The sequence below is a fragment of the Choloepus didactylus genome, chromosome 13 (genome assembly GCF_015220235.1).
Source record: "Choloepus didactylus isolate mChoDid1 chromosome 13, mChoDid1.pri, whole genome shotgun sequence".
NCBI lineage: Eukaryota > Metazoa > Chordata > Mammalia > Pilosa > Megalonychidae > Choloepus > Choloepus didactylus.
The window spans coordinates 20,645,591-20,659,066 of NC_051319.1; the positions used below are offsets into that span (position 1 = coordinate 20,645,591).

The 13,476-nt window shown below is 37.0% G+C and overlaps 1 protein-coding gene across 4 annotated transcripts in view; it reads left to right on the forward strand.

Annotated features, from left to right (window-relative positions):
* Nucleotides 1–13,476, forward strand: part of VCAN (versican) — a 107,004-nt gene that overhangs the window by 59,775 nt on the left and 33,753 nt on the right. For 3 of the 4 annotated variants that reach the window (XM_037801598.1, XM_037801595.1, XM_037801596.1), the window contains 2 exons: nt 4,843–10,083; nt 13,333–13,446. In XM_037801598.1, coding sequence (XP_037657526.1) covers nt 4,843–10,083; nt 13,333–13,446 — 5,355 coding nt within the window. The remainder of the gene's footprint in view (nt 1–4,842; nt 10,084–13,332; nt 13,447–13,476) is intronic. The other variant, XM_037801597.1, reaches the window with a different exon arrangement.

The following is a 13,476-nucleotide window of genomic DNA, read 5'->3' on the forward strand; positions in this document are numbered from 1 at the left end:
CACTTCAGTATGGTAACATGTATTTTTAACATAGAAAACAAAACCTTTCTTTGTTACACATTGAAATGAAATCTATTTTGGTAAAGAAATGTGAACCTAATATATCTCTGCTGAGTAGATTGGTATACACTTAACATTTAATTAAAAGCTCTTAAACTTAAATTGTAAAAATTCCCTAAAGAGAACATGAACTTTAACCAGCTGCCTATGCATCTTAGCAACTGTGTTTTGCATCTGCTGACAGTATGACTGCAAGACTTGTGCTATGTCTACAAAACTCTGCCATGAAGTACTTAAAAATACTTGATGAATAATTTGAGGTCAGCTAGCAATAAAGCTTTGTGTGAAATGCCATTAAGAAACCTATTAACTACGGTACTAGTATACTCAAGCCAAGCTGTTAAAATACGTTCGTATAAACATAGAAAAGATTATACACAGACTATGTAGAGTTCTGTGGTTTGACTCTTGGATGTCCAAATAAAGGTTTACATTACCCTTAGAATGAAATTCCAAAATAGGGCAGTCTTTTATAAGGATGTGTTCACCTAAGGGCATAGAACGGTAATTATTTGGTTGTTCTGTGAGTTATAATATAGAACAGATCACAGCTTTGGAATGAGAGCTCTTACTTTCATAATAGCACAGGTGCCCCCACCCCCCATCACACCTCACAGAGAAGCTTTTCTGGTTTGCAATAATTATAGCCATTGCAACTCTCTAATATTAGGAGTGTGGTGGGAGGGGGTGGTGACAGGAAAGGGGGATGAGGACGAAATTTCAGAGGCTGAATAAACAGAGAGGAGCACGTGGTAATATGCGTGAGACATGAGGTAGAAAAAGGAGTGTCAAGAAAGAATTCACCTGTCTATAGTGAGAAACATCATATTGCCCCCACACACACTCATGTAATTTTTAAAGTATGGTAGCAAACCTAACCAAACCAAAACAATAATACATAGATTAATCTGTAGGGAATCTGGTGCCAGCAAATTTTAACTTCAGAGTCCTAGGTAATCAACATTTCCCCCATCGCCCAACTAGTATTAAGAAACCCAATCAAACCACTTGCAAGTTAGCACAACTTATTTAAACAATGAATATTAGTTGTCTTATTGTCAGAATATTCCTTTTAGAAAAGAGCAACAAAATAATTTAATTCTCATTTTGTATCTTTGTTTCATTTATGAATTCCCATTTAGTGGAAACTTTGTATTATATTTATCAAATAAGCACATTTTAAAAATCGTTCTTCTCAGTCATTTTATATTATGATGTGCCAATAGTTCTTAGTCATTGCCAGCCTCATGGTAGAATGGGAAGTGTAAGATAAAATGCTTTCAAATGTTACTATGTTTTCTATGATTCTGAAGACAAGTCAGAATAGATAGTTGGAAGTGGGTGGAAGAAAAAAACCTTAATCTAAATTTAATCATTGTTATATGTGTAATATGTACACTCTTTTTTTTTTTTTTTAATAAGGAAAAGGGTTTGGTAAGGCCAATTCTCTAAATTATTGGCAAAAACGTTTGTTTCTAGGAGAGAGGTGGGGAAGGGGGAGGGGTGAAGCGGGGGAGGGGGGAGAGAGAAGAGAGGAGAGAAGATGTGGTGGATACGCTTGAAAGTCTTGGGTCTCTATAAAGTTGGTAAACAATTGTCTGTCCTAGGGTCTGAAACATAATAGGTACCCTGTAAATTTTGTGGAATCTGTGGGCTGCTGGGGAGATAGCAAGTTTAGGGTAGCATGCGTGATTTTGGAAGTAAATTTAATTTCACTTAATAAAACCAGGATAAAGTAGAGCTGTGTGGGAAAGTGTATGCAAAGGTTGCATTTCTGCTATATATGCATATTGTAATTGAAATATTGTGATATTTATTTAGGTTAGAAAATGGAATATACCATATCTAATAGTTGAGTTTTTGGTGAAATATTCTGATATGATGCTAAGGAAATGCTCATAGATTTATGAGCACTAGGAAATGTTTGAGTTTTTTTATATAAGAAGTAGGAAATGGAAAAAAAAAAGTATTATACTTGGTTCACTGAAGCTAAAATGAGAGAATATAAAGTGGATGCCAGGGTGTTTTATTAGTAGTATTAAGTAGAGTCAATAAGAGTTGATAAAGTTAATGAAATTATTATATATACTGTTGATTTACGATCAGAGTTATCTTTTATTTTCTATCCCAGAAAAAAACTACTTTAAATTACTGATTTCTTTGTAAAATTTTGAAGTTTGCGTCTTCCCCACCAATCAGTTCCTCTGACATACCTTAGCATCTTTTGTCCCTCTGCTTTTCTATACCACCTTTTTAGCTGCAACACCACCATACTTGACAAAACTTCATCTATAATTGTTCACTAAGAAAATCATGAGACATATTTTTCATAGTTTCTTTTTCTTTTTAAGTAAATAATTTATTTAGAAACCCATATAAATCTATAATAGCCATTAGTGTTTTCATTCTATTCTTGGCTTGGGAATTCATGAATATACAATATCAAATAGTTACTTTCTTATTTATCCTTGACTTGAGAAGTCTGGCTGAATGTCTAGTTTTATTTCCACTATTTTAAAAGTTGTACAAAATATGGTGGGGATTCATTATATGCTTAGCATGGCCTATGTTTCTTATTTATAATTCTTCCTGTATGTAAACAAAAAGATACTGTGACACTAAACAGACATAGATAACTTCATGTATCTGTGTGTGATGCTTCTCAGCAGTGAATTCAAGTTTTAGTTGCACCTAATAAAATTATGTAAGAATTGTATGTAAAATGATGGTATAAACAATTTAAGATATGCACATTTTTGAAGTACCAGTTAAATCCCAGGAAGTTGCACAGAATAGTGTGACTGAATCTAGCTTAATTCAACTATATTCAAATAATATTAGCAATGAGAGACTATTTGATTTGGTGATTAGATAAAATTATTGATATGACATTTTAGAGATTCATTAATACTCAAGGCATTTACAATGTATTCTCTTGTATAGATTAAACTTTTTTTTCACATTCTCTTTTCATTGCACAAAAGTAGGCTTCAACCCAAGTCACAGTAAAGAGGTGTTATTATCTGAAGATTTCGTTTTGCTCACATTTGAAGCATTTGCCCCATGGAAACAGTAACAGTGCTATAATACTGAACATTTAGTCATTTTCTTGAACTTAGCAATTATGAATAGTTGTAACATCTGTGATAGAAATGATCTGGATTCATTTTATATATATATTTAATATACCAGTGCTATTCACTGATCTCACTTCTCTGTATGGTAGAAAGATTTTTCATTTATTTGAATGCTTTTTTTTACATAGTTAAATGAAAGGCTGAATATATAGGTTAGAATGATGGAGAAGGAAGAAATTAACTGTAATCTGTGAAAGTTAAGTAGGAAGGACATATAATTAGGTTAAGGGTAACTTTGCCCTACACAAATAGTATTTCATGGAGTTAAAGTTAAGTAGGAAGGACATGTAATTAGGTTAAGGGTAACTTTGCCCTAGACAAATAGTATTTCGTGGAGTTAAAAAACAGTGAAAATGTGCTGGGATATGGAGCAGAGGTTCGTTTTTTGTTTTGTTTTTACTAGAGTGAAAGGGACACATATAAATTTAGTATATGTCTTCCACTTACATAGAAGTTTTGTGGTCTTTGGTTTTCAAAGTTAAAAACATAGAAGAAGCTTCTATAGAGTTTGTATTGAAAGCTCGTATACATCTATATGTAGATTGAGGCATTAATAATGGACTAGAATGCAAGCAGTACTGGCTCCTCATCAATAGGGTTTTTTTTTTTTTTTCTTCTCTGATGTATTAGTAAATGCTTTGTGTTGATCTCTCCCTACAAAAGGAACAATTACAGTTAGGGAGGGTGGCTCCGTCGTAATTATTCATCACATAAGCATCTCAGGTTCAGCTTAAGAGGGTGTGACCTGCACCTCCACTGGGTGGCAAATGAGATCTGCCACAATATTCCCAGGGACGCATGGAGACATTGTGCAATTTGCCAAGCTTCTCTTTGCCTCTCTGCAAGTGCTGTTTTGTGCTGTCATGACACTGGGAGTAGGGCAGCCATCGTGGTAGGACCCTCTCCTAAGACAGCTGACGGCCTTAGTCAACTTAGAAAGCAAGAAGCACCAGATTTCCCTCCTTCCCAGTGCCCGTGACAAAGCTTTCCTGGTAAATTTCTGATGGCAGAAGAGTCGATTGGACTTAGTGGTTGGTGCCCTGTGTTCGGTTACAATCTAGGGAGCATTCTCATATTGCATGTTATTTGAAGTATGTTGGTTAGAATATTTAGATGTGACTCCTGAATTTCCTTCGGAGAATATGTTCATAATAAAAACCAATCCAGGTCACCTCCCATGGCAGATAAAGGCTTAAATTCACGGAAGTCTTTTCCTTCCCAGTCCTTTCCCTGAGCTACCCCACACAGAGCCACCACATCCAGGGCATCCTCTTGTGTACGGAATGTGTTTTTTTTTTTTAATTTTTAATTTTTTTTCAGTTCATGTAAAGATGAGCTCCTACATGTCACGATTACAATGTATATGTGACTTCATTTCTTTTGAAAGACTTCGTTGCCTTTGTTAAACATGTTGGAGGGTTTTCATAGCCTGTTTCCATAATCTTAACTTGGATTTATTTTTTCCTATTGTCAATATAAAACAGCAAAATTGAAGACTGTATAGAAGGGTGACTGCACTTAATGTGAAAAGATTTGAATTCCTTCTTTGTGTTTCTGAGTGTGGTCAGCCTTGCTAGCAATTTTTTCTGTGGTACACTGCCAAATCCTCTATTTAAGTATTGTGAAAACTCTTTGTTTTTTTCAGGTCGAATGAGTGATTTGAGTGTAATTGGTCATCCAATAGATTCAGAATCTAAAGAAGAGGAACCCTGTAGTGAAGAAACAGATGCAGAGCATGATCTAATTGATGAAATTTTACCTGATTTACCTGAGGTAATTGAAATAGATATATACCACAGTGAAGAAGATGAAGAGGAAGATGAAGACTGTGCAAATGCTACTGACATAACGACCACCCCATCAGTGCAGTACATAAATGGGAAGCATCTAGTCACCACGGTGCCCAAGGACCCAGAAGCCGCAGAAGCTAGGCGTGGCCAGTTTGAAAGTGTTGCACCTTCTCAAAATTTTTCAGACAGCAGTGAAAGTGATCCTCATCCATTTGCAATGGCCGAAACTGAATTGTCTACTGCAGTGCAACCAAATGAATCTAAAGAAACAACTGAATCATTTGAAATTACGTGGAAGCCTGAGACTTACCCTGAAGCACCAGAACATTTTTCAAGTGGTGAGCCTGATGTTCTCCCCACAGTCCAGTTTCATGAAGAAGAAGCCACAGAGGGAACAGAATCAGTCACCAAGAGAGGCCCTGAACTTGATAGTCTGGTACATAAAAATACTGAAACTGTACCTCTGTTTCCTGAAGAATCTTCAGGAGATGCTGTCATTGACCAAGAATCTCAGAAAATGGTCTTCTCAAAGACTACAGAAGTAACATTTCATGAAGAGACAGAAAAAAGTACTTCTGTTACATCTGCTCCAAGCACAGCCTCAAGTTCTGGGGCAGCAACCATTTCAGAGGAGGAATCAACTTCCCTAACAGGAAGTCCACTGCCTGATGATCGATTGTCCACCATAGAAAACTGGCTGGAAATAACCCCTAGAAAAATTGTAGAGCTCTTAGGGAGTCCTTCAATTCCAAGTCCAGAAGGCTCTGGGGAAGAAGAAGAAGATAAAAATGAAATGTTCACTGTGGCACCTGATACATCACAAAAAAGTACTACCAATACACTAACTACTTTAGACACTGGCAAGAGAATGATTACGGAAAGCATTTTGGATGTTTCTGCAACCACCATTTATTCTGTCTCTGAACAACCTTCTGCAGAAGTAGTCCCTGCCAAATTTGTAAAAGAAACAGACACCCCTGAATGGGTTTTCAGTACATCTCTTGAGGGAAAGAAAAGGAACGATGAGGAGGAGGAGAAAAGTCCACAAACAGTTTCTACCGATGAAAGACATTCACCGACACAGAGATCAGATCAATTAATTTTACTCTCGGAATTAGAAAGTTCAAGTGAATCTCCATCTAGCGATTTGATATATTCTACTAGGAAAAGTGTTACATCCTCGACAGCATCCACACAGTCTGAAAAGGAAATGACGAGTTCTACTCTTGTCTTGACAGAATCAAATGTTGTAGATGATTTTGGAGCACAGGCCACTGGGCAGAGCAGTAGCAGTCAACCTAGAGTTCAGGAAGCACTGACTACTGCCCCATCTAGCCCTGTCTCTCCTTTTCTGGAGCAGAGTTCTGGGGAAGCTGCTGTTGATCCAGAAACCACCACTCTTTCTTCATTTTCATTAAATTTACAGCCTGGAATTCAAACCCAAAAGGAAGCAACTGGTACTTTATCTATCCATGTGGAAAATTCGTTCCCTTTTGAGCCAACTGGATTAGTTTTGAGTACAGTAATGGATACACAGGTTGCTGAAACTATAAGCCAGACATCCAAAGAAAATTTGGTTTCTGAGGTACCAGGAGAGCCAAATCTTGGGGCAGAAATAAGGGTCTTTTCTACAGATTTTCCTTTGGAGGAAGAGTTCAGTGGTGAATTTGGGGAATATTCAACAGTGTCTCATCCCATAAGAAAAGAAGAAGCAATAATGATGGAAGGCTCTGGAAGCCCAATATTTATGGATACCCAGATTTCAACTTCTGCAATTCCTACATCAGATTACATTAATCATATACCTGACTTGGAAAGACCCAGTAGCACCCAGGTTAGCACTTCAGCCTTCCCTTGGGAAGACTTCACAACCTCAGCTGAGGGCTCAGGCGAGCAATTGGAATCAATCAGCAGCTCTGTTGACCAAGTGCTTCCCAGTGCCAAGGGAAAAGTTTCTGGTACAGATAATCCATTTATTGACCAAGGGTTGGAGGAAGTGATTGCTGTCAAGGAAGCTGATAAGAAATCCACCATTTTACCAATGACAGAAGCTCAAGGTACCGAAGCACCAACAGAAGAGGGGGAAGTGAAGGTTGATAGCACAGTTTCTGTGGACTTTCCCCAAACAATGGAGCCTACTAAATTATGGTCCAGGCATGAATTTAGCCCCATAACAGAAGGAATTGAAAGTAAAACAGCATCAGAGGAGAAGATTAAAGAACAAATATTTTCTGAATCTCCCCAAAGCTCTGTTGCACCAGGACAAACTTTTCATTCACCAATATTTACTGAAGCTGAGCTCTTAACAACAGGCTATTCTATACTAACAACAAAGAAAACTTACAGTACTGATAAGGATATGGAGGAGGAAGGCATTTCCTTAGTTAACATATCAACTCCAGATATGGATGCAGAGGGCTTGGAACCATACCCTACTGTCCCTGAAGCTACTCAAAAACCACGTTTTTTCTTAGCTACTCCTTCAGTGACTGAATTTATGCCATCTGAAAGTGTGGTTACAGATTCATCAATCAAAGAGGAAGAAAGTAAAAAACACTTTCCCAAAGGTATGAGACCAATAATTAAAGAATCAGATACTGATCCCTTATTCTCTGGAGTGGGATCAGGAGAAGAAGTTTTGCCCACTCTACCGAGAGTGTCAGTGAATTTTACTGAAATGGAACAAATCCTTAGCACATTACTTCCCAAGACTTCTCAAGTGGGAAGTTTAGAAACAAGGGTCTCTAGTGATAAAACTGAAGACTATGACGGAATGCAAAATGTAGCAAATGAAGTTAGACCACTCATTGCCAATACTGCTGGCATCTCTGAAGGTAGCCAGACAGTATCCAGTGCAACCTTAATGAAAATTTTAAGCGACACAGGAGCAGAAGTACAAACTATGGCACCTCTCCCTTTCTCCACTAACTATGATCATCCTGAAAATCAGACTCTCAATTGGGCAGAAGAAATCCAGACCAGTAGATCACAAACTATGATGGAACAGGTCTCCCATAAGAATTCTTCAACAGCAGAAACTAAAGAAACAGCAACCTCTTCCACTGTTTTTCTGGCTACAACTTATGGTCTTGAAATGGCCAAAGGATTTGTTACATCAGCACCAAAACCAGCTGATTTGTATTATGAACATTCTGGAGAAGGATCTGGGGAATTAGATATTGTTGACTTAGTCCAAACTTCTGGAACAACTCAGACAACTGGGCAAGGAAGCACCACATTTGTTTCTGATAGTTCCCTGGAAAAACTTCATGAAGCTCCGAGTACTAAAGCCGTTTCTGCTGATGGACTCCCAACAGTTTCAGTGGTGCTGCCTCTTCATTCAGAGCAGAATGAGAGCTTCCCTGATCCAACTAGCACAAGTGCAATGTCATATGAGATGTCCACAGAGGGTCCTGAAGGTAGTTTCCAAGATAGTTTCAGAGGATTTGAGGATTCCACCTTAAAACCTGACAGAAGAAAAGCCACTGAAAATATTATTATAGATCTGGACAAAGAGGACAAAGATTTAATATTGACAATTACCGAGAGTACCATCCTTGATAGTCTATCTGATCTGACATCAGATAAAAATGCTATCATAGATATTGATCACACTACATCTGTATATGAAGACATCCTTGTAATGCAAACAGACACAGATGCAGAGGTCCCGTCAGAACCACATAATAGTAATGAAGAAATCTCTCAAGTTCAAGAGAAGTATGAGACAGCAGTTAACCTTTCTTTAACTGAAGAAAAATTTGAGGGTTCTGGGGATGCTCTTTTGTCTAGCTACACTCAGGCAACACATAATGAATCAATGATTTCTGAAGATGGAAGCCAATTAGACCACATGGGCTTTATCACAACTGGGATCCCTGTCCCTAGTATAGAAACAGAATTAGACATTTTACTTCCCACAGCAGCCTCCCTGTCCATTCCTAGTAAGTCTGCCACAGTTAATCCAGAGACTGACGAGCCAAAAATTAAAGCAAAAACCTTGGATGACATCTTTGAATCAAGCACTTTGTCTGATGGTCAAGCTATTGCAGACCAAAGTGAGATGATATCAACAGTGGGCCATTTGAGGAGGACACAGAAGTATGAAGAAAAGAAATATGTAGGTCCTTCTTTTCAGCCCGAATTCTCTTCAGGAGCTGAGGAGGCATTGGTCGATCATACACCCTACATAAGTATTGGTACTTACCTTATGACTCAGAGTTTAACAGAGGCACCTAATGTGATAGAAAGATCCAACCCCCCAGGTTACACTGAGACAACACCAGCAGTCTCAGCATCTGTGAAGTTGTCCTCACAGATGCTGCCATCTCCAGTCACTATCCAATCAGGAAGTGGAGCCTCTGAACCCACAGAGGTCCTCGAGCCAAGTGCTCTGCCAGGTACAGATGTGGACACATCTCAGATGTCCCCAGAAGATTCTTTTAAGGAAGCTCATGCAACCATTGAAGCAACTTTCAAACCAAGTGAAGACGACTTTCATATAACTGCACCTCCGTCCTTATCTCCTGACGTGGAAGAAGAAAGTAACCTTAAAATATTTGAAGAAGTGGAAGCTTCTGCCACAGAACTAATTGCTGAGGAAGGAACTGAAGTCCCTCAGGATTCCCAAAACCAAACCAACGTTCAGCTTTCTGGAGAAGCAATCAAAGAGTTTATCTTTATCGGTACATCTGAAGCTGAAACTGTTGTCACATCTGCAGGTGAAATTAAGTTAGAAGGTGCTTCACAGAGGCCACTTTCTACCTCTGCTTCTGCGACTCATGGGGTTGAGCCAAGTGTAGTTCCTCAGCCTGACCCACAGACTTCTGAGGGGCCCACTGTTCCTTCTTCTCTGGAAATAAACCTTAAAACACAAGCATCTTTGATCAGAGGGGAGGATTCCACAGTAGCAGCCCCAGAACATCAAATATCAGCGAGAGTTCTTGATTCCAATAATCAGGTGACAGAAAGCACTGTGGAGTTAAGTACTGAACCTACAACACCACCATTTTCCCTTCTGGAAACTTCTAATGAAACTGATTTCCTGATTGGCATTAATGAAGAGTCAGTGGAAGGCACAGCAGTCTATTTACCAGGTAAGGCCCCAACACTTATAAATCTGTTTCCATACTTGGAAACAGTTGCTTGGTCTTAACATATACATGTATATATATTTTTATTGTGATGTTAAATCAATGTAGATTTTTATATTGTTCACATAACAGCAGGCCAGGCCACAGTATTGGGTCTACAATAAGATGCACTGAAAGTAAGTAAAGGTTATTTCTGGGCTTTAAAGATATACAATTGCAGCAAGGAAAAAATGAAATTGTTAATACTGTAAAAATTCAATTTGTTTTTAGTGACAGTTAAAATATTTCTGTGTCATATGTCCTGTAATTATAACCTTAATTTTAAGAACACACACACAAGAAATTCTGCATTTTTTCTTCTAAACTCCCATTGATGGGTGCTGTTGTGGCAATATCAAAATGTGTCTGTCCTTTAAAATTTGAGAGTAGTAAATAGCTATAATAAATCTCCTGTATAGTTAGTGCAATATCAGCTATCAGTTTATACTTTTATGTCATTTCCTTGCTCCAGAGAGTCTATAAAATGCTTCTAATACAGTGTCAAGCAATAGTGGATATTCAGTATGTGTCATGCTCTGCCTGAGAGAGGATTTCTGTTTATTTACTGAATTTACAGAAAACACAAATTTGATACTGCTTTATCTAGACTATTTCATTTGGTCTTCACAAAAAAGCCTATCAAATACATTTTATTTTCCCCATTTAAAAATCTAGGACATTGAGATTCAGAGAGGTTCAGTGGCTTGCCACAGGTTGTACAGCTGTACAGTAGAAAAAAGTGGTATTTTAATCTAATCAGTCTGACCCCAAAGTTCATGTTTTGTTTTTGTTTTTTTTGTTTTTTCTTGCTGCATGTTGTTGTTTTCTGATAGAGTCTGAAAATGAGCAATTGATAATTGATGATACATAAACTGGAAATCTTGGGGTATTTACTTGGTAGAATTTATTTTCCTCTTAAACTAAACTAAAAATATTGAGAAGTTGGCTTTACCCATGTTTCCTATATATGTTATTATTTAAATAATATTGTCAAAAGAATCAACAAGTAGGCATCACCACCTATCTGCTACCAAGAAAAAGAAAAAAAAAAAAGATCAGTACTTCAAGGGTAGTGACATTTGGAAACATAACATTCTACTTTAATGATTATATTTTATGGCATGACTCCGGTTAGAATTATTCTTCTGATTGTATCAATATTATCTTTTGTGCCACAAATGCTTCATTTTGATGTGCTTCAGATAGAGGAAAGTAATTGTAAAATGCAATTCTTATAAATGGCTCGAGATATTCTGTGAATAAAGTTGATCAAAAGTGGTTAACACTGGGTTTTTCTTGTTGCTGTATATTTAATCTGTAAATGATAATTTGTTATTCTGGCCAGTATTTATTATTTTGTAATTTAGATGACATATAAATCAGATTGGTGAAATGTGAAATGGAAATAAACTGTAATAACAACTACATACACATATATGGGTGATTAGTTTTGGCAAATGAGCAAGAAATGTGTACCAGTCATCCAGTCCACCATGCACAATGTTTACCAAGAATCTGAACTTGCGTATTAATTGCAAACCAAAACAACTCCCTTAACTTTACTTTAAATTAATAAACAGCAGCTAATATTGGATTGCCAATCTGTCTGTTGCAGATTCAACTTTCAGTCAGAGGTTAATATAAACTGTCTAGGCAAGAATAGAATTTTCTCTTAATTGGAATGACTTCAAGATCACAGAAAGACTCACTTTCTTGCCATGCCCTTGTCACCTACTCTTGGGTTGGGGTTTTGTGTCTGTGAGAGGAATAATAGTAACGCTTCCCATTTGTGGGGTTACAGTTTTATAAAGCACTTTCACACAAGTGTCATTTTGATTTTGCATGGAGGCAATATGGAGACACACTAGTGACTGTAGCCTTGTCATCTAGAGTGTAGATTCAAATGGAGAAAGGTAAAATCAACAGGGAGATTTTAAGTATTTTTGGAACTATAGAAGAGTCTTAGAAAAATTGGGGTAGTTTTTGGAGAAGTAATTGTAAGCGTGTAAGTCGCCCTAATTTTAACGTAAACCCCACATGTATGAATGTGTATCTATGAAGTCTTTCTGATAGTTAAGAATTTACTTAACACTCAGAAAGCTTGAGTTTGACTTTTCTTGTGTGGGAAAACAAGCAGCACCCTGTTTGTCCTAATAGTCTTTAATGAATGTTTCATAGTTAGTTAGCCATCTTCCTTTCATGTGTAATTATTTCAGGGTTTCAGAACTTAAAATTCTTGGAAATATGGTTGTATCTCGTATATGATCTATTTTATTTCAATAATTTTGTGAAACTTTTAGCTCTCATTTGGATTCTTGACCATTTTGAAACTTAATTCTGAAAAAAGTAAAACAGTAAATAAAACTATTAATATAAATACAACTATTCAAGCAATATTATACAATGAAATATGTGCTTCAAACAGTATAAAATTTTGCCTTTAGGATATATTTTAGCCTGTTTTTCCTCATAAATTTATGTATTTAGTCTTTACATTTATCTGCTAGGAGTGTTAATTTATGTGGGTTTTTAATGAGAAAATTGTAATAAAAATTTGGGTTTCATTTTAGATGAGGTTTTGTATTTGGGTTTGTTTTTATACAGTAGAGTTTAATCCATGTGTTGCTTTTCTTCAAGTGTAGTTTAAAGGAGTACATTTGGAACGTGTTTTTGGAAAAAGCTTGTTAATGTAGCAGAAGAGACTTCAGTGCACACTTTCGAAGAAAAACAGTTTCTGAGCATTAAGTGGTAAAAGGCAATAATAAATCAAATGATGGTAACAAGCCAATCTGCTAAAAAGAATGCATGTTTTGTGTATCCAGCCATTTCACATGAACTAACCCCATTTAAAAGAACACATTTTCCATTCACTGTGTACACATATGTGTAATCATTATTGACTAAAATCAATTGCCATTATCATGCCAACTAAATCTGCAGTAGAATATATTAGTCGCCAGAAACAGTACAAATATTGTTAAAAAATAATGATGATTGAATCCCAGAAATGATTAGTTGCTATTTGTAGCAATTAGTTACAATGCCAAGAAACACTCCAGAGAGTACAGTTAATGTTAATTTGTGTGGTAGTGTCTCTAAATTGCTATGGTAAAGCTTATCTTATGGTAGCGATAAGTGGCATTTTATTAAAAAACACATTGAAACCATAGAGATGGGCCTAAGTTGTTTTTCTTACTTTCCTGAACATCGTAGGACCTGATCGTTGCAAAACCAACCCGTGCCTTAATGGAGGCACCTGCTATCCTACTGATACTTCCTATGTATGCACCTGTGTGCCTGGCTACAGTGGAGACCAGTGTGAACTTGGTAAGATGTTTGCGGCTGAAAAGAGTGGGG